The 17,500-nt window shown below is 42.3% G+C and overlaps 2 protein-coding genes across 7 annotated transcripts in view; one reads left to right on the forward strand and one right to left on the reverse strand.

Moving 5' to 3' along the window:
• Positions 1-6,241, reverse strand: part of sgtb (small glutamine rich tetratricopeptide repeat co-chaperone beta) — an 8,972-nt gene extending 2,731 nt beyond the window's left edge. Inside the window, exons 1-8 of one of the 4 annotated variants that reach the window (XM_026942651.3) lie at positions 6,086-6,241; positions 3,840-3,955; positions 3,477-3,580; positions 2,689-2,764; positions 2,211-2,310; positions 1,839-1,943; positions 895-1,033; positions 575-637 (exon numbers count right to left, since the gene is read on the reverse strand). In XM_026942651.3, the coding sequence (XP_026798452.1) occupies positions 575-637; positions 895-1,033; positions 1,839-1,943; positions 2,211-2,310; positions 2,689-2,764; positions 3,477-3,580; positions 3,840-3,939 (687 nt within the window). In that variant the 5' untranslated portion in view covers positions 3,940-3,955; positions 6,086-6,241. The other 3 variants (XM_026942652.3, XM_026942649.3, XM_053241109.1) reach the window with 3 other exon arrangements.
• Positions 563-17,500, forward strand: part of nln (neurolysin (metallopeptidase M3 family)) — a 22,259-nt gene continuing 5,321 nt past the window's right edge. The window contains exons 1-10 of one of the 3 annotated variants that reach the window (XM_053241100.1): positions 563-688; positions 10,077-10,333; positions 10,458-10,606; positions 12,185-12,289; positions 12,425-12,527; positions 13,253-13,413; positions 14,389-14,524; positions 14,826-15,192; positions 16,919-17,120; positions 17,206-17,392. In XM_053241100.1, the coding sequence (XP_053097075.1) occupies positions 10,105-10,333; positions 10,458-10,606; positions 12,185-12,289; positions 12,425-12,527; positions 13,253-13,413; positions 14,389-14,524; positions 14,826-15,192; positions 16,919-17,120; positions 17,206-17,392 (1,639 nt within the window). In that variant the 5' untranslated portion in view covers positions 563-688; positions 10,077-10,104. Of the gene's footprint in view, positions 689-862; positions 988-8,399; positions 8,609-10,076; positions 10,334-10,457; positions 10,607-12,184; positions 12,290-12,424; positions 12,528-13,252; positions 13,414-14,388; positions 14,525-14,825; positions 15,193-16,918; positions 17,121-17,205; positions 17,393-17,500 lie in introns of those variants that run through there. The other 2 variants (XM_034312566.2, XM_034312565.2) reach the window with 2 other exon arrangements.

A 17,500-nucleotide genomic window follows, 5' to 3' on the forward strand; every position in this document is an offset into this window, starting at 1 on the left:
TAGACCTCTCTGCTTTTTAACAAACAGAGGAAGATATGACGTTATATCATCCATACATGAGAGAAAGACAAACCCCACAGGGATTCATGTAAATTAAAGTAAAATAGGCCCCAGTAACTCTGAGACACGTCACAGGTAATACAGCGAATAATGACTTTAAATCCACTCACAGTTCATTAATGCCTTCTGTAAATGTCAGAAAAGCATTTAGGGTTTTTTCTGTAAAGAATTCCAGACAGCACGCAGCTGTCGAGCTCTTCATCTAGCAGCAGTCAGCATTCAGGTCATAGATAACGGTTTCAGCGGGTCAGTACGAGGGCACGATCATGTTACCGGACTCCACCTTCAACTCGCACGAGTCAGAGCTGCAAAGCCTCGGAGTTAATTCTAACAATAGACATCTGTTCCACTCTGGAACCACACGCAGAATCCGAGAACTACACATTCCAAACATCCAAAACTCGTCCGCATGAAACAGCGGCACGGCCGGACCGAAAGGTCAATCTGTGACACATTCTGAAGTTTACAGTGTTATAAGAACCATAAAGCTGCTATGAAGACCAACGCTTCTTACCATGCTAATGAACGCTGGGTTGTTAATGAGGCTGGCCATGTCGAAGCCCAGTCTGGACACCGTCTGAGGACACACACATTCCCCGCAGAGAGCGAATGAACAAACACTTCAACTGTGAGTAACAGCCACAGCATAGTTAATAAAACACACACACACACACACACACACACACTGACTAATGCCTGGAATGTTTAACTGCACGCAACAATCCATGCACTAATTACCTCAGAACATTCTGGCACTAAAGCTAAGCTGTGATCTCTAGTCATGTTACGAGTTGTGTTTCAGACACTTCCAGGATTCCAGGTTGTTCTACTCACAGAACCCGAGGATTCTCTCTTTTTTTGCTCAGCCGTCTTTAAGTTGGATTTGTAGGTGTCGTTTTCCGGATCCAGTACCAGCGCCTTCTTAAAGTAAGTGATGGCTTCGGGAAACTTGCTCATGGCAGCCAGCGCCAATCTTCAAACCAAAAACCAAGTGTTATTACTTCTGTAAAATCACTGCTAAAGATTTTGTCACTTTATTACACACTGGTACCTTGTTGGGTTTCATTTAGAGCTGATTAATTCAGATTAATGATGCAGTGAGGAATTAATACCGAAATTACACACATCAGTATTCAGACCTCAGACCAAACTACAGACTTAAGCACAGAGAGTTACGCGAGAGCTACACATGCAGGGGCGGAGTTTGTCTAAATCAGAGGTGTGTCTCATTATTTTATTAATTCAACAAATGAAAATAGAGGGAAAAAAGCATGATAAAATAGTCTACATTACAATTTCATGACCTTGTATCTTGTGGCATCACTGAAGGACTCTACTCGAGAAAAATGTGATGACCGCGGAGGTGTGAAGCAGCTGCGTAACCCAACTCTGAATACCAGGAACTTTCCTCATGTAAATACTTTGTCACTAACTTTGAATACAGCCCTTAGAGACTAAAGCACATCTTTTTCTATGTTCAGTGTGTGTTAATTGTGCTCTATTCTGTTTCTGATTGGCTGTTGGAGGAGATTGTGAGTGTAAGTTCTGTACTGAAAATAAATCACCGCGCAATCGTATGTGCTCCTTTGGAGATCCCTTTCCACTGATTTACAGGGTGGAGGGGCGCCAATACTTTGTACAGTGAACAGATGGATTAGTCAGTAATTCTACCCCTAGAAAGTGACCTGTGTGAGAGCTGGAGCTAATAAGCAGCAGCTCAGAGTGTACAGTGCAGTGAGATGTAGAGAAGGTTGGAGAATGAGGTTGGAGCTGCTCACCCCATTCGTCCGTACGCTTTACTGTAGGTGGGGTCGATAGCGATGGCGCGCTCGCAGTCTCCAATCGCTTCCGTGTAATTTCCCAGCTTGCTGTGTGCTGCAGCCCTGAAACATACACAACATTTTCATTTCTACATTTTTTAGTTTCTAGATTCAGATTTTAGTGCAATAACGTCATTTGCACTGACGCTGATTCTGGCTTTACTTTGACGCAATGCTAGAGGAACTGACGAGATCATTTCCTGTTTCATTTACACGCCTGGTCACGTGACTCCCTGCAGTGAAGTGTGTGACTCCAGTCCTTCACTCTGATCAGCGCCACCACGTGTCACTTTGGCCAAGAGACACGTGTGTGTTTGTGGTTTTTCTCACCTGTTACAGAAGTAAACTGCATTTCTCTGGTCCAGATGGACGGCTTTTGTGTAGCAGTCCAGCGCACAGCTGTAGTTCTCCTCCTTCATGTGGTTGTTTCCTGAAGAACAAACGTTTTATTACTGCAGAAAAACCTTCAGACCTTCAGACAGAAAAGTACAGAGCAATTACACTTACAATTACACTCAATGTCTAGATACAAACATGGTACAAACTAGCAGTACAATAGACACACAAACTACACACACACAACGCTACAGTATCACACACACACAACGCTACAGTATTACACTGTTACAATGTTATATACTTGCATGTTACACACACTTGCGTTACACAACATTGCAACGTACAGCGTTACACACGTAACGTATTTCCATGTTACACAAAATTACAGTTAGCATTAAAGTAATTAATCACAACTTTCTTTCAGTCTTTATTCTACTTCCTGTCACTCAGACCAGCGAATGTCACACACCTTCGTTTTTCAGCTGCTCGGCTCGCTCTATGTCCTCTGCAGACGGAGACGTCTCTTGTGACGCCACAATGTCGTTCTGTGGATTTAGATTTTTGTGGAAGTGTATAAAGAACTCGCTTTTACAGAGAATAAAATGACGGATGGATGGATGGGTAGATGTATGGATAGATTGATGGATGTATGGATAGATGTATGGATAGATGGATGGATAGATGGATGGATAGAGGGATGGATAGATGGATGGCTGGATGGGTAGATGGAGAGATAGATGGATGAATTTACAATTTATTTTTTGTGAATCCATTTATTTCTGTAAAGCTGCTTTGTAACAATGTCCATTATTAAACGCGCTATACAAATAAAATTGAATTGAATTGAATGGATAGATGGATAGATGGATGGATTGTTGGATGTATGGATAGATGGATGGATAGCTGGATGGATGAATGGATAGATGGATGGATAGCTGGATGGATGGATGGATTGATGGATGTATGGATAGATGGATGTATGGATAGATGTATGGATAGCTGGATGGATGGATGGATGGATGTATGGATAGATGGATGGAGGGATGGATGGATGGATGTATGGATTGATGGATGGAGGGATTGATGGATGGATGGATGGATTGATGGATTGATGGATGGATGGATTGATGGATGGATTGATGGATGGAGGGATGGATGGATGGATGTATGGATAGATGGATGGAGGGATGGATGGGTGCTGGATGGATAGCTGGATGTATGGAGGGATGGAGGGATGGATGGGTGCTGGTGTTTGACCTTGAGCAGCGCGTTGAGGAAGATCTCTCTGAGGGGTTGTGGAGCTGCGAGCTGCCCGTCGCTGGAGCTGATCTTAAACGTCGTCTCTAAACACTGTATCGCGACTGAAAGAGAACAAACAGTAATGAAGGGATTTTCTCATTAACACCTCAATACATTTATCATCTAAACCAGTGAAGCAGGTAAAGATTAAACTCCTTCCAGCTTCAGATTACAGCACTCTCCTCCAAGCTCGTCTAATCCACGCAGCCTTTAAGCTGAGCTGCGAGTGGAATGTTAATGCGCAGGTTAAGACTCAGGAAGCAGCGAGAACATAAACACAGCCAGCGTCTCAGGCTTTTAGCCGCGACTCAGAGCCGTTACCTTCGAGGCTTTCCTGCTCGTCAGAGTTTAGTGACCCTGAGTGCGTCTGGTCTCGGAGGAACTGCACAATGGAATACGCCAAGCGCTTTTCCACGGCCATGCTGTCTGAGAGAACACTGAGGAGGAAAAAACGACTAGAATCACTCCAGCGTTAAACATCACTCTGTTACAGCGCTTGGTGAAATAGAAAAAGAAATGAAAATGACTGACATTAGTCTGAAGTAGTGATCCATCAATACCATTTTTTTCCAGATTCAGTGAGAGTGCGTGTTGTACTGATACTGCTACTGAAATGAATAACTACTGAATATTAATCAATCAGGGACGTCACATGACATTTGATTTCTCTGTGTTTATGTCGGTTGTTGGTGCGCTGCTAGTTCTTGCGTTTAAGATGTTTATGGTGTTTAAACAGTGTGTGTAATAGAGAGCGTGACGACGGAACACACACAGCAGTATCAGCGAGTGAGGACATTAAACATGAGCGCATGGTGTAGTGAACTCCACCTCGACTCACGAGCAGAGCGTCTCAGTGCTCAGTGCTCGCTGAAGTGAAGTGCTCTCTCACTCACCAGCAACAGCTTCTCTAAACACTCACTTCACTGCTCCTTACTCGCTAATACACTGTGTGTGTGTGTGTGTGTGTGTGTGTGTGTGACTCTCTATTATCATGCTCTCTATTAAACACACTGTTTAAACACCATGAAGATGTTTTTTCAGGTGATGTGTGTTGTAGGAAGATGCTGTAGTTCCTCCTCTTGATATTTCTGCTCTGCTTTGATCATTAATCCTGAAATACGTCCAGATCTCCGCCATTTCCTGTCGTCTGTTCATTAGAGCAACAGCGTGCACTAGGATTACGTCACGGAGCATCACCTGGTATCGGATGTTGTTATCAGATCATTTTTTATGCGTATGCGTAAATGAGCATGTTATCTGCTTCAGTTCCTCCATATTCAGAAGTGAATGATGTTCCAGATATTGCATTCTGATCCTCATGTCTCGTTTTAGAGCTCGTATTAATGACTCAGTCTTTTCAGACACACTGTAGTTATGAAAGTTTCTGAGCAGGACTGATGTGTGATGTACGTGCACATGTACAGCGGGGGTCATAAGTTTACATACGCCTTGCAGAATCTGCAAAATCTTAATAAATATGAGGAATCATAATAATTGCATGTTGTTGTTTATTTAGTTCTGCCCTGAATAAGCGATTTCACACAGCAGATGTTTCCTTCTAGTCCACAAGACACAATAATAACTGAATTTACACACAGGAACCAGTTCAGAAGTCTCCATACGCTCGATTCTTAATCCTGTGTGTGTTTCCTGATGATCAGAGACTGTTTTTATGTTTTGTGAAAGTTGTTCATGAGTCTCGTGTTTGTCCTGAGCAGTTAAACTGCACACTGTTCTTCAGAAAAATCCTCCAGCTCCTGCACCTTCTCTGCTTTTCCAGCGTCTTCTGCGTATCTGACTCCTTTCCATCAGCAGCTACATGATGCTGAGATCCATCTTTTCACACTGAGGACAGCTGAGCGACTCGAACACGACTATTACAGAAGCTGCAAACGTTCACTGATGCTCAAGAAGGCAACACAAGGGGGTGTAAACTTTTGAACAGGATGATCGGTGTAAATTGTTATTATTTTGTCTTCTGTAAAAACATGTAAATATCTTATGTAGCTTCTGAAACGCAGTACTAAATGAAACAAATAAGATCTTTCAAGAAAATAATATTTTGTTATGAATATTTTGCAGATTCTACAAGGGGGGTGTAAACTTATGACCCCAGCTGTATATAACTCCACACACGTCACATGAGCAGCCACAGTGCATTACATAACAGCTGACTAACCGACTGCATGAGACACGCAGCACTCTTACTGCACAGTTTCCTCCTCGCGCACATGAACGCGCCTCGTCCAGCCGCTGAAACCGCGCGCACGTGATGCAGCGGATGTGATGGAACTGACGATGGGTCTGTTTTTCACCCTGCACTGTGCATCTCATCATGCATAATTAACACCAGACCATAAATCAGCACAGAGTGCACCATAATGCATCCCGTGCATTAGTAGAGAGAGTGTGTGTGTGTGTGTGTGTGTGATAGCTGTGTAATAAACACACTAACTCCGCAACACTACTGCTGACATTGTGCGCAATAATAAACAAACCCTCAGTAACAGTGTAGTGGTGCTGGTGCTGGTTGTTGTGTTGCTGCTGCTTCCTCCCCGCCCACCTACCTGCACAAACCACCAACAGCCCCGCAATCAGCCCCAGCGCGTCACAGCCACTCTGCACACAGCGCGTCCGCCCAGTGCGCATGCGCGACCTTTCAGGACGCCACCAAATTCCCTTCCGTCCACAACTTCGGCTCCGAGGGGCGCGTCTCAAATCGACTCCCTGAGTTCCCTATTACAGCACAGCGAGGGATTCTAAGATCTCTCTGTATAGATGAATATACTTCTCCGTCACAGAGTAGAGTTCTGGATTCTGATTGGTCAGAAGGTGTTGATTAGTTTTCTATAACAGCAGCTCTGACAGTAGCGCAGGTTTATATTAATGCGTTATCGTTTCTATAGTAACAGCTCATTCACAGGGACGTGTACAGCGAACGCTCCGCTGATGATAAACTGATTTACAAACGTGTAATTACTGACATGAGTAAATGTTTATGTAACGCTGATGGAAGGAGTCTCCAGTGTCAGCGCTTTGTACCAGTCAGAAGTAAAGCTGTAGTTTACGCTTCTTTGCGGTTTCTCGCTAACATGAAAAGCTGATTCTGTTTTTTTTTTATCTATTAACTTTAAGAGAGAAAAAAGAGAAGCTAGTGAAGGAACAACTGTTTAAGTGAAAACAGGAGCCATGACATTAAATGTAACTATAAATGGATAAAAAGTATGACGTGCCATTCTTTAATGAATAATCAGTTGTAATTGTTGGTGAGTTGCTGTGGTGTAAGAGGAATAAAACACTCGAGGACATGCTGTTAAAGGAAAATCATCAACTTCAGGGTGATAACAGAAACTCCGCTTCATCACAACACTACATCACTGATGATTTTCCTGTAACAGCACTCCCCACTGTGTGTTATTCTTTACATATAATGTGGGTTTAATGCCCAAGAAACTGTTTTGAGGAAGAACCGCTGAGGAACGTCTCTACATCGTTAATATCATTAGCTAACTGCTAGCATGCTAGCTCTCATTAGTCACACAGGTGAGATTTCAGTTTCAGTCTCAGTTTACGTTCTTATTTTTCTTTTCAGTGATTTATTCAATCCTATATATACAGTATTATATATAATGCAGTACTGTGCAAAAGTCTTGGCACCCTATTTATGTTTTTTAAGTACAAACTTTGTTATAGATGTTTATTTTCTGGCTTCTACATTATTGATTCAGTACAAAAACATTTTAGATTCCAAACATTAGTTTTCCAGCACAAAATGAAACGTTACAGAAAAATGTTTGTATGTCAGTAAAGAAAGCAGCAGATTCCATAAGAGACACTTTTCAGATAAAAACATAATGAAGGCTGCTGGGTTTCGCTGCAGAAATAAGAAGCGAGTCGACAGTCAAAGTCTCCAGAAGAACTGTGGCTGCTTCTGCAAGATGCTCAGTAACACTTCCAGCTCATTTCCTTATAAAACTGCACACACTGCACCTCAGATACTGCTTTATTTATTTAAAGTGAAGGATCGTCACATTAAATACTGACTTTGTTTCATTTATTACTGTTTACTGTCTTTATAGGATTTTATTTAATGTAGAAACATTTAATTTCATTATTTCTGAAGGCGTCTTTACTCTACAGCATTTCTTTACATGTGACTAAGTAATTTAAGAACACATCTGAGTTAAATGTTGATGTTCTGGTGCCATTTTCACTGTCATTGTGTTTGTGTGTTTGTGACATTGTTGTGTGAATGTTGTGTACCGTGTTGTGAGAGTGTTGTGAGAGTGTTGTGTGAGTGTTGTGAGAGTGTTGTGTACAGTGTTGTGTACAGTGTTGTGTACAGTGTTGTGAGAGTGTTGTGTGAGTGTTGTGTGAGTGTTGTGTGAGTGTTGTGTACAGTGTTGTGTACAGTGTTGTGAGAGTGTTGTGTACAGTGTTGTGTACAGTGTTGTGTGAGTGTTGTGAGAGTGTTGTGTGAGTGTTGTGTGAGTGTTGTGTACAGTGTTGTGAGAGTGTTGTGTACAGTGTTGTGAGAGTGTTGTGTACAGTGTTGTGTACAGTGTTGTGAGAGTGTTGTGTACCGTGTTGTGTACAGTGTTGTGTACAGTGTTGTGAGAGTGTTGTGTGAGTGTTGTGAGAGTGTTGTGTACAGTGTTGTGAGAGTGTTGTGTGAGTGTTGTGAGAGTGTTGTGTACAGTGTTGTGTACAGTGTTGTGTACAGTGTTGTGTGAGTGTTGTGTGAGTGTTGTGAGAGTGTTGTGTGAGTGTTGTGTACAGTGTTGTGTGTATAAAAGGATTTAAGAACTAAGCTAGTTTGTGATGATAACCAGGTGGACAGTGAGTGATATCGTGGAAACACAGGGCCTGAAATAAACACCAGAAGGGCGGAGTTACTCAGCGGGAAATGGCCGAATGCTGAGTTAGTGCACTCTGTAGGGAGGAAGTGTTGGTTTGAGACGCGCCCTTTCTGCCACATGCTCAGCTGCGGAGTCAAACGCGTGAGTGTGAGTCTGCTGCTGAAAGATGATTCTCCTCAGAGTGGCTGTGAGCAGAACCGGAACCAGAACCGGGATCGGGACCGGGAGCAGGTACGGGGACAGGGACAGGGACAGGGGCAGGGGCAGGGGCAGGATAGGGGCAGGACAGGGAGCAGGGGCAGGGACAGGATAGGGGCAGGGACAGGATAGGGGCAGGGGCAGGATAGGGGCAGGGGCAGGATAGGGGCAGGGGCAGGGACAGGGACAGGGGCAGGGGCAGGACCGGGGACAGGACCGGGGCAGTTCGGGGTGTTTGTGACTGCAGCAGGCAGTGAACTGAAGCTGGGATATAAATCGTGTCCGTGTCTGTTACAGAAACAGCGCAGTGTGTTAAAGAGCAGCTCAGCTTCCCTTCAGCTCCTGCACTTTAATCCTTTATCACCTCATTCATTCATCCATCTATCCATCCATTCATCCATCTATCCATTCATTCATCCATCTATCCATCCATTCATCCATCTATCCATTCATTCATCCATCCATTCATCCATCTATCCATTCATTCATCCATCTATCCATCCATTCATCCATCTATCCATTCATTCATCCATCCATTCATCCATCTATCCATTCATTCATCCATCTATCCATTCATTCATTCAGCACTGAGGAGAAACTTCACCTCTGAGTCACAGCAGCTTTCACACACTTTCCTCCTTCTGCACATTATTACTGTAAACAGCTTATTCTATTACTTTTTTTTTTATTTTATTTTATTTTATTGGACTTTCAGCAGGTTTGGAGTCGACCAGGTTTTTCTTCTTAACCACATTAAAACATTTATCACAGATTAATAACCCTGGATTTAGAGAATTAATTTAATAAAAATGACTATATTCAAATAATTTAATTATAAATGTTCATTTAACACTGATCTGTTTATTTCATTATTATTATTATTATTATTATTATTATTATTATTATTAGGAGTAGGAGTATTGATAGACTAAATCTAAAGCAATATTAAGTATATAATCATAGGCATGATATTTTATTAATTTACTTGTTAGTATTTTATGACTAGTATTACTAGTATTAGTGGTAGTAAGTTAGTAGCATGACTTTTTCTCTTAATATAATTTACATTCTTTTGCTTTTTTACAGACTGAAATTTTACATTTTATTCTTCTTCTTATTATTATTATTATTTTATTTTTATTCACACACTCGCTAACACGTGATTTAGCAATATAAATGTCTCAGTGATTAATGTGCCCATGATACACACTGAATTAAACTGATTTACATTAGATTGGAGTTGATCTGATTTACATTAGATTGGAGTTGATCTGATTTACATTAGATTGATTACAGTCAGGAGGTGTGACGGCTCTGGACTCTGAGTCTGGACTTAGCTCCTGTAAGGGTTCTTTAGCTGTTGCAGTGGGGAACCTTTAAAAGTTCCGTGTAGAACCCTACAGCTGAGTGTTTCATTATTAGAAACGGGTTCTTAAAGGGTTCTGTTGTTCTAATCGTGTAGCAGAAATGTATTATAAAGCGACTTTTCTGTGTGTTTCAGAGTGTTTGCGTTCTGCTCGAGGCTCAGAATGACTCTCCTGAACACACTGGACATTTCAGCTAAAAGTTGTTCGAGTTCCTGTGAGAACCGGAGCGAGCTGAGGTGGGACCTGAGCCCGGAGCAGATCCGGCAGCGGACCGAGAAGCTGATGCAGAGGGTAAAGCATGCGTACGACTCGGTGGCGGCGGTGGACGTGGAGAAGGTGTGTTATGAGAACACGCTGCAGGTTCTAGCAGAGGCCAAGCTGGATTACGCTGGTGAGTGTGTAAGCAGAACCTGCACACACACACACACACACACACACACACACACTGCTTCATGTCTTACAGCTGATCAGTCATTTCCTCTCTACTGACCCGTGACTGTGTGATGTCCGCTCAGCGTCCCGGCACATGCTGGACTTCCCTCAGTACGTCTCCCCGCGTAAAGACGTGCGATCTGCGAGCACCGAGGCAGACAAACGCCTGTCCGAGTTTGACGTGGAGATGAGTATGAGATCAGACGTGTTCCACAGACTCATCGCACTACAGGTAAGACAGTGTGGTGAAATATTACAGATCCAGACTTCCCGAGGTTCTTTAAAGGAAAAGTTTGGCAAAAAATGTACACAAAAATGTCTACAATTTAGTGAATCGTCTAAGACATGTTTGGTGTCTGAAGTTTTTTTTTCGTTTAGCGTATGAGGGTCATATAGCTGACATCTAACGGAAGTCTATTTCACCCAGAATCTCATCATTCACACATACAGCATTTGCTTTAGTTAAGAACGAAGAATAATAGCAGTGCTAGTCCTTATTTACAAACTCAATTCAATGCTGACTTTAGGGGGTGGGGCCTTGGGGGTGGGTGGGCGGAGTTAGTTTATATAGTGATTTTAACAATGGACATTGTCACAGAGCAGCTTTACAGAAATCTGGATGTAGCTGTAGATCCCTAATGAACAATCCAGAGGTGACGGTGGCGAGGAAAATCTCTCTGAGGCGACGTGAGGAAGAAACCTTGAAACCTCGAGCTGCATTACACCCCCTGGTGGATTATTTCCCTGTAACGGAAAGTGTTTTATTCCTTGCTTACGGCGTACAGACAGTACTAAAAGCTCCAGTGGTAAAATAAATAAAGGAGCAAACTTTAGACCCCAAGCATGTGGGTAATTTATAAAAATAAATATGACCAAATCAGATATAAGAAGACTTCAGTGGACAGTCCGAACCCCTGAGAGGATTATTGGTGCTCCTCTGCCCACCCTACAGGACCTGTACTCATCCAGAGTGAGGAAACGGGCAGGTAAAATCATTTCAGACGCCTCGCACCCGGCCACAATCTCTCTGCCCTGTTGCCCTCCGGCCGCGCCTCAGAGCCCCGACCACTAGAACAACCAGGCACAAGAACAGCTTTTCCCCTCAAGCCATTTCCCTCAGGAACAGTTAACTACTTCTAGATCCTTCTTAGTGTATTAGCTCTCTGTGGATACAACTTTTTGTGCAATATGTAAATTCATTCTTTACTATATTACCTGTACACATATCCTTAACGCTTGTGCCATTGCCTTCACCTTGCACATAGCTGTATTATATCTGTCCATATATCTGCTCCGTTTAAGCCTGTTGTGTCTGCTGTACAGTGTTACATACTCTCTCCTATTATTATTTATAAATGTTATTATTATATGTCTTGAGATCTTATTGATATGTGTGTTCTGGACGCTTCATACCAAGTCAGATTCCTTGTGTGTGTGTGTGTGTGTGTGTGAGCACGCTTGGCAATAAAAGCTCATTCTGATTCTGATTCTGATAAATGGCATCTAAGTGTGTTTATATCTGTTGTGCATTATGATGTGTGTGTGTGTGTGTGTGTGTGTGTGTGTTATCCTGCTACGCCGCTGTAATGAGATAGTGTTCTTCCCGGGGTATTTACTACGTTGTTAATTGAGTTGTTATAAACACTCCGACTATGTGACTGCGGTTTGGAAGCTCTGCAGTCTCGAGTCTCAGAGAGCCGCCTGACCTCCAGCTCACTCCACACGCCAGCGTAGCGGAATAATGAGAAACTAATCATAAAGATTCACTAAAGAGGCTTTCTGTGTGTGCACTGTCTCTGTGTTTTCACAGGAAAGACGGTGTAATGATTTATTCCCCGAGTCGAGGAGGTTCATGGAGCGTCTGATTAAACTGGGGAGGAGAAACGGACTGCATCTGTCTGCTGACGTGCAGGAGGTGAGATTACATTCATCTGTATTCCTAAAGAACTCGTCTCTGATTTATCTGCACACTGAGGCTGAATGTGTGTTGCAGTACAGAGTCGTGTGTATTTGTCTGTTATGTTTTTTTTATTTGTCTTTCATTATGCAGGAGATCAAACAGCTTTCTAAAAGAATAAGTGAACTTTCAATAGATTTCAACCAGAATGTGAATGAAGAAAGCACAGTGCTGATGTTCTCTTCAGAAGAGCTGGGTAAGTAAATCTGCACAGGACATGATCACCAAATATTCTACAGAAACAGTAGCATCATGGTTCACACGTGTCCTAAAAAAATAATAATTAATAGACTATTTTTTCACCAGTTATGAAAAAAAAACTGGAAAATAAAACAAATTGTGTAAAACAAACAGGTACTGTCAGTCCCAAGCCCTGTTCTTTATACAGCACTTAACAGAACCGGGGTTAAATGTCGTATACCAGATTTATTATTCGTAATCAATCCATCCGGGATAATTCAGTTTCCGATAACAGGATTATTTTAGCCGGATTGAGTTATCAGAGATAATTGTGCGCTTCTGTTTTACCTGGAAAGAGCAGATCTGTATCAATATCAACCTGATCAGTGATTAGTCAGCGATTAGTCAGTGATTAGTTGGTGATTAGTTGCGTGATGGTTCAGAAGGCAGGAGAGAACATTTTCACAGTTTCTTTTTTTTTCTTGTGCATGTACAGTGTAATGTGTTTACAGGATACTAAATCAGAATCAGGAAACCATGACATATTCGCTCAAATGACTGTTTTCAGTGAATAAAATTGTGCTCTTTTGGCTCGTTTTTCTCATCTAAAGAAACCGTACGTGTGATTTCCTTTAACTTTACTTCAGTCTCTGTGTTTAGACCCATATAAAAAACCCAACATTTAAAATATGTGTAGAGTAAACGTAAAGCCGTGCTCCTGTGTGGGGTCTCGGCGTGTAGGTGGTCTGGCGGAGAGTTATTTAAACGGCTTGGAGAGGACGGAGGACGGGAGGTACAGGGTGACGCTGGCGTACCCCCACTATTTCCCTCTGATGAAGAGATGTCACGTTCCAGAGACCAGGAGGAAGATGGAGGCGGCTTTTCACAGCAGGTGTAAAGAGGTGAGAGGTGGAGTTAGAGCGTGATGCATTACAGCGTCCTCTTCCCCGTGTCTCTGCTGTACTTCTGTACGAGGATGATATCTACACTGACCTCATTTACTTCACTTACCTGATCTGTTACTCTAACCTCATTTACTTCACTTACCTGATCTGTTACTCTAACCTCGTTTACTTCGCTTACCTGATCTGTTACTCTAACCTCATTTACTTCACTTACCTGATCTGTTACTCTAACCTCATTTACTTCACTTACCTGATCTGTTACTCTAACCTCGTTTATTTCACTTACCTGATCTGTTACACTTACGTGTGCTGAGTTTCCCAAAAGCGTCGCAGAAGCTCATCGTACCTGGGAGAGAGAGAGAGTTCAGTGTGAAGCTCACTCTACCGTTAAAACGATGATCTTTGTACTGCAGTGATTTTGGGAAACTCGTCCCTGATCTGTGTCACTAACCTGGTTTATTTTTAAACACTAGTTAACCTGCTGATGTGTGATGATGTCACTCATGATATTAAAGATCTTACTTTACTGCTCATTAATTTCCAAAAAAATACATATTTATAAATAATTACGAATAACTTACAGATTACGCAGTAATTCACAATAATTTACATATTGATCAATTTGCTGATCCATTTGTTTTTTTGCAGTTAATCAGTGAAAAAAACATATTTTTTAGAATATAAACCAGCACTACACAGAGATTTTGCATTTTAAAGTAAGATTTCTTCTTTTTAGTTGTCTATTTGTCTGTTTTACATTTTTATTGGTTTATTTTTTATACAATCCTCTGACACACTTCACACTGATAACTGTAAGTGTGCTGTAATTAAAAAATAATAAACACCACACGTGTCTGTGAAACGGAGCGATCCAAAGAGCAGCTCCTCCGAGTCTGATGTCTGATCTAAACTCTGTCCTCGTTACACAGCAGAAGGTCGTAAGATGAGCTGTCAGTCTTTTTTTATTGGCAGGTGAATACGGAAATCCTCGAACAGCTGATCGAGTTGCGTGCGAAGGCGGCTAAGCTGCTGGGCTTTAGCAGTCACGCTAACTATGTGCTGGAGATGAATATGGCCAAGAACTCCAGCACCGTGTCTCACTTCCTGGGTGAGTGATTAAACACGCCTGCTAGTGAGCGGCATTCGTTTAGAACATCGTAATTAGCCGTGTGATGAATTATCAGGTTGCTGCTGAGCTCTCTGCAAAAGTTTACACACCCTCACTTTAAAAAGATGAAACCATTTAACCAGAGTTAGCGTTTCACGGATGTTCTGTTATTAACACACGCAACACAAACCTCCAACTAGTACTCCATTTTAAATGTGATCTAAAGGACACTATAAAAATCTTTCTCTTCTCGTCAGGATGTGTGAATGAGAGTGCACACTGAATGAGCCATGTCTTCCAGATGAGTTGTATGAGAAGCTGAAGCCGGTGGGTCAGAAGGAGCGTCAGTTCCTCCTCTCACTCAAGCAGGCCGAGTGCCAGAGGCGGGGCCTGGACTTTGACGGACAGCTGCACGCGTGGGATCTGCCGTACTACATGAACCAGGTGGAGCAGGTGAAGTTTGCGGTGGATAAGGACAAGCTGATCGAGTATTTCCCGCTGAAGGTGGTGACTGAGGGTCTGCTGGGGATCTACCAGGACCTCCTGGGGCTCCGTTTCCACCAAATCCAAAACCCTCACGTGTGGCACGAGAGCGTGAAGCTCTACACCGTACTCGACTCCATCACGGGCGAGGAGATCGGACGCTTTTATCTGGACCTACATCCCAGGTACGAACCATAAAGCCTTGAAGAGATACTGAGCAACATTTTTTCTTTTTTATTTCAGATTTTTTTCACAATATTTCATTTAAAACAATACAACACTTTGACCCTCAGTGTTGTTTTTAATTTTCTTCCTCCATGTGCTTTTTCACACCTTATATGAGATTTGTAAATATTATTCCTGTAAAAAAAAAAAAAAACCTGTCTTTTTGTTTTTTGCTCATTAATTTATTCGTTTTTCATAAACATGTTTCTGCTGCGATCTTGTCAAAACCCGTGACTGTGACATTTAGGACACTCGCCTGTTTTTCAGCTTTTTAAACAAATTTATTTTCAGTATTAAAGAACGCACTGACTAACGTATTATTAGGAAAGGATCTGTTTTCTGGACACACGTCTCTCCGTTCAGTCTGTAGTGATTATTCCTGATTCACACAGGAGAAGGGATTTTCTGTAAAAGTGTACGCGTGTTCGTCACACCAAAACGTCCATGAACATTCTGTACACTTCATATCTTTATTACAGGTTACTGTGACCTTTATTAGTTATTAATTACGCGTGATCATTAGTAGGTCACATGACCATATCATATCTGTAATCTGTAAGGAAGTGTCGCTTCTCTGATCCTTTTACACATATTTTATTATTCTGTGTTTTAAACTTTTGGTTTGATGGAAGAGAGAAAAGAGCGAGCGCTTCCTGGAGCGGATTTATCCCAAAGAAAAAGAGCAGAAGGTCTTTTCCCACAGGATGTAACACAATCCTCACCATCATGTCCATTCAGGCTGGAGATATTTTACCTGGAGTTATTTCTACTGCTCAGTTTATAGAAGTTAAATTACAGACTAATCTTTCCACACGCCTGCAAACTCAGTGTGTACACAATTACTGACATGACGGATTCAGACTAAAATCCCAGAGAGACTCCGGGAATCAGTCAGTGTGTCATTGTGGGATGTTAAATATTCATTTAATAGGATTTACTGTATTGAATAATGACATTACTAGGCAGTGTTTACTTTAGGAGTGTCATCACACTATATATAGATAAGCATATGTGTAAGTGTTTTATTCCCCTTACACCGCTGTAGTTTACAAACAATTACAATTTTTATTTACTAAAGAACGGCACATCATACTCTTATCCACTTTACATTTAATGTCTGTGAAACGAGTTACTTCCTGTTGTCACTTACGTTATAGCAGCTATAAACACTCGTTCCCTCACCAGCCTCTTTATTCTCTCTCTTCAAGTCAATAAGAGGAAAATAACCGCAGCTTGTTGCGCATGTTAGTGAGAAATCAAAAAGAAGCGTAAACTCCTCTGTCCTGAAGACGTCGGAAAACTTACAGTTACAGCTTTACCTCTGACTGTTACAAAGCGCTGACACTGGAGACTCCTTCCATCAGTGTTACATAAACACATTTATCTTTACAGGAAATTTCACCACGTCAGTGTTTTTTTAATCAGTTTATTATCAGTGGAGCGTCGCTGTTCACGTCCCTGTGAATGAGCTGTTACTATAGAAACGATAACGTATTAGAGCGAGTGCATTAATATAAACCTGCACTACTGTCAGAGCTGCTGTTATAGAAAACTAATCAACACCTTCTGACCAATCAGAATCCAGAACTCAGCAGCACTGTGGTGTAAAGATGAATATAATTAAAGTGATGTATGAGCCACTGATTGCTAATTTGATTTAAAGGTGGTTCTTGTTCTGTTCCTCAGAGAAGGGAAGTACGGCCACGCGGCGTGTTTCGGCCTGCAGCCCGGGTGTCTCGGCCCTGACGGGAAGCGTACCATCCCGGTGGCGGCCATGGTGGCCAACTTCACCAAACCTTCACGTAACTGGCCGTCTCTACTGCAGCACCATGAAGTGGAGACCTTCTTCCACGAGTTCGGTCACGTGATGCACGAGCTGTGCTCCAGGGTGCGTCCCGTTACGATGCAGAATCATCTTCAGCGTTTATGGAGATCTGAGTGTGTTCTGACGTTCTGACGTTGTGTGTGTTCAGACTCGCTATGTGGAGTTCAGCGGCACGCTGGTGGAGACGGACTTCGTGGAGGTTCCCTCTCAGGTGCTGGAGAACTGGGTGTGGGAGAAGGAGCCGCTCAGGAGGATGTCTCGCCACTACATCGACGGCAGCTCCATCCCCGATAGCCTGCTGGATAATCTCATCACCTCCAGAGTGGCTAACACTGGTCTGAGATCAGTTCACACACACACACACACACACACACACAAATATATATTTCAAATATATTAATCATGTGTGAGGTTTTCTCCACACTTATAATCTATGATATATA

Source organism: Pangasianodon hypophthalmus, chromosome 17, assembly GCF_027358585.1.
Source record: "Pangasianodon hypophthalmus isolate fPanHyp1 chromosome 17, fPanHyp1.pri, whole genome shotgun sequence".
In the NCBI taxonomy this organism is placed as follows: Eukaryota; Metazoa; Chordata; class Actinopteri; order Siluriformes; family Pangasiidae; genus Pangasianodon; species Pangasianodon hypophthalmus.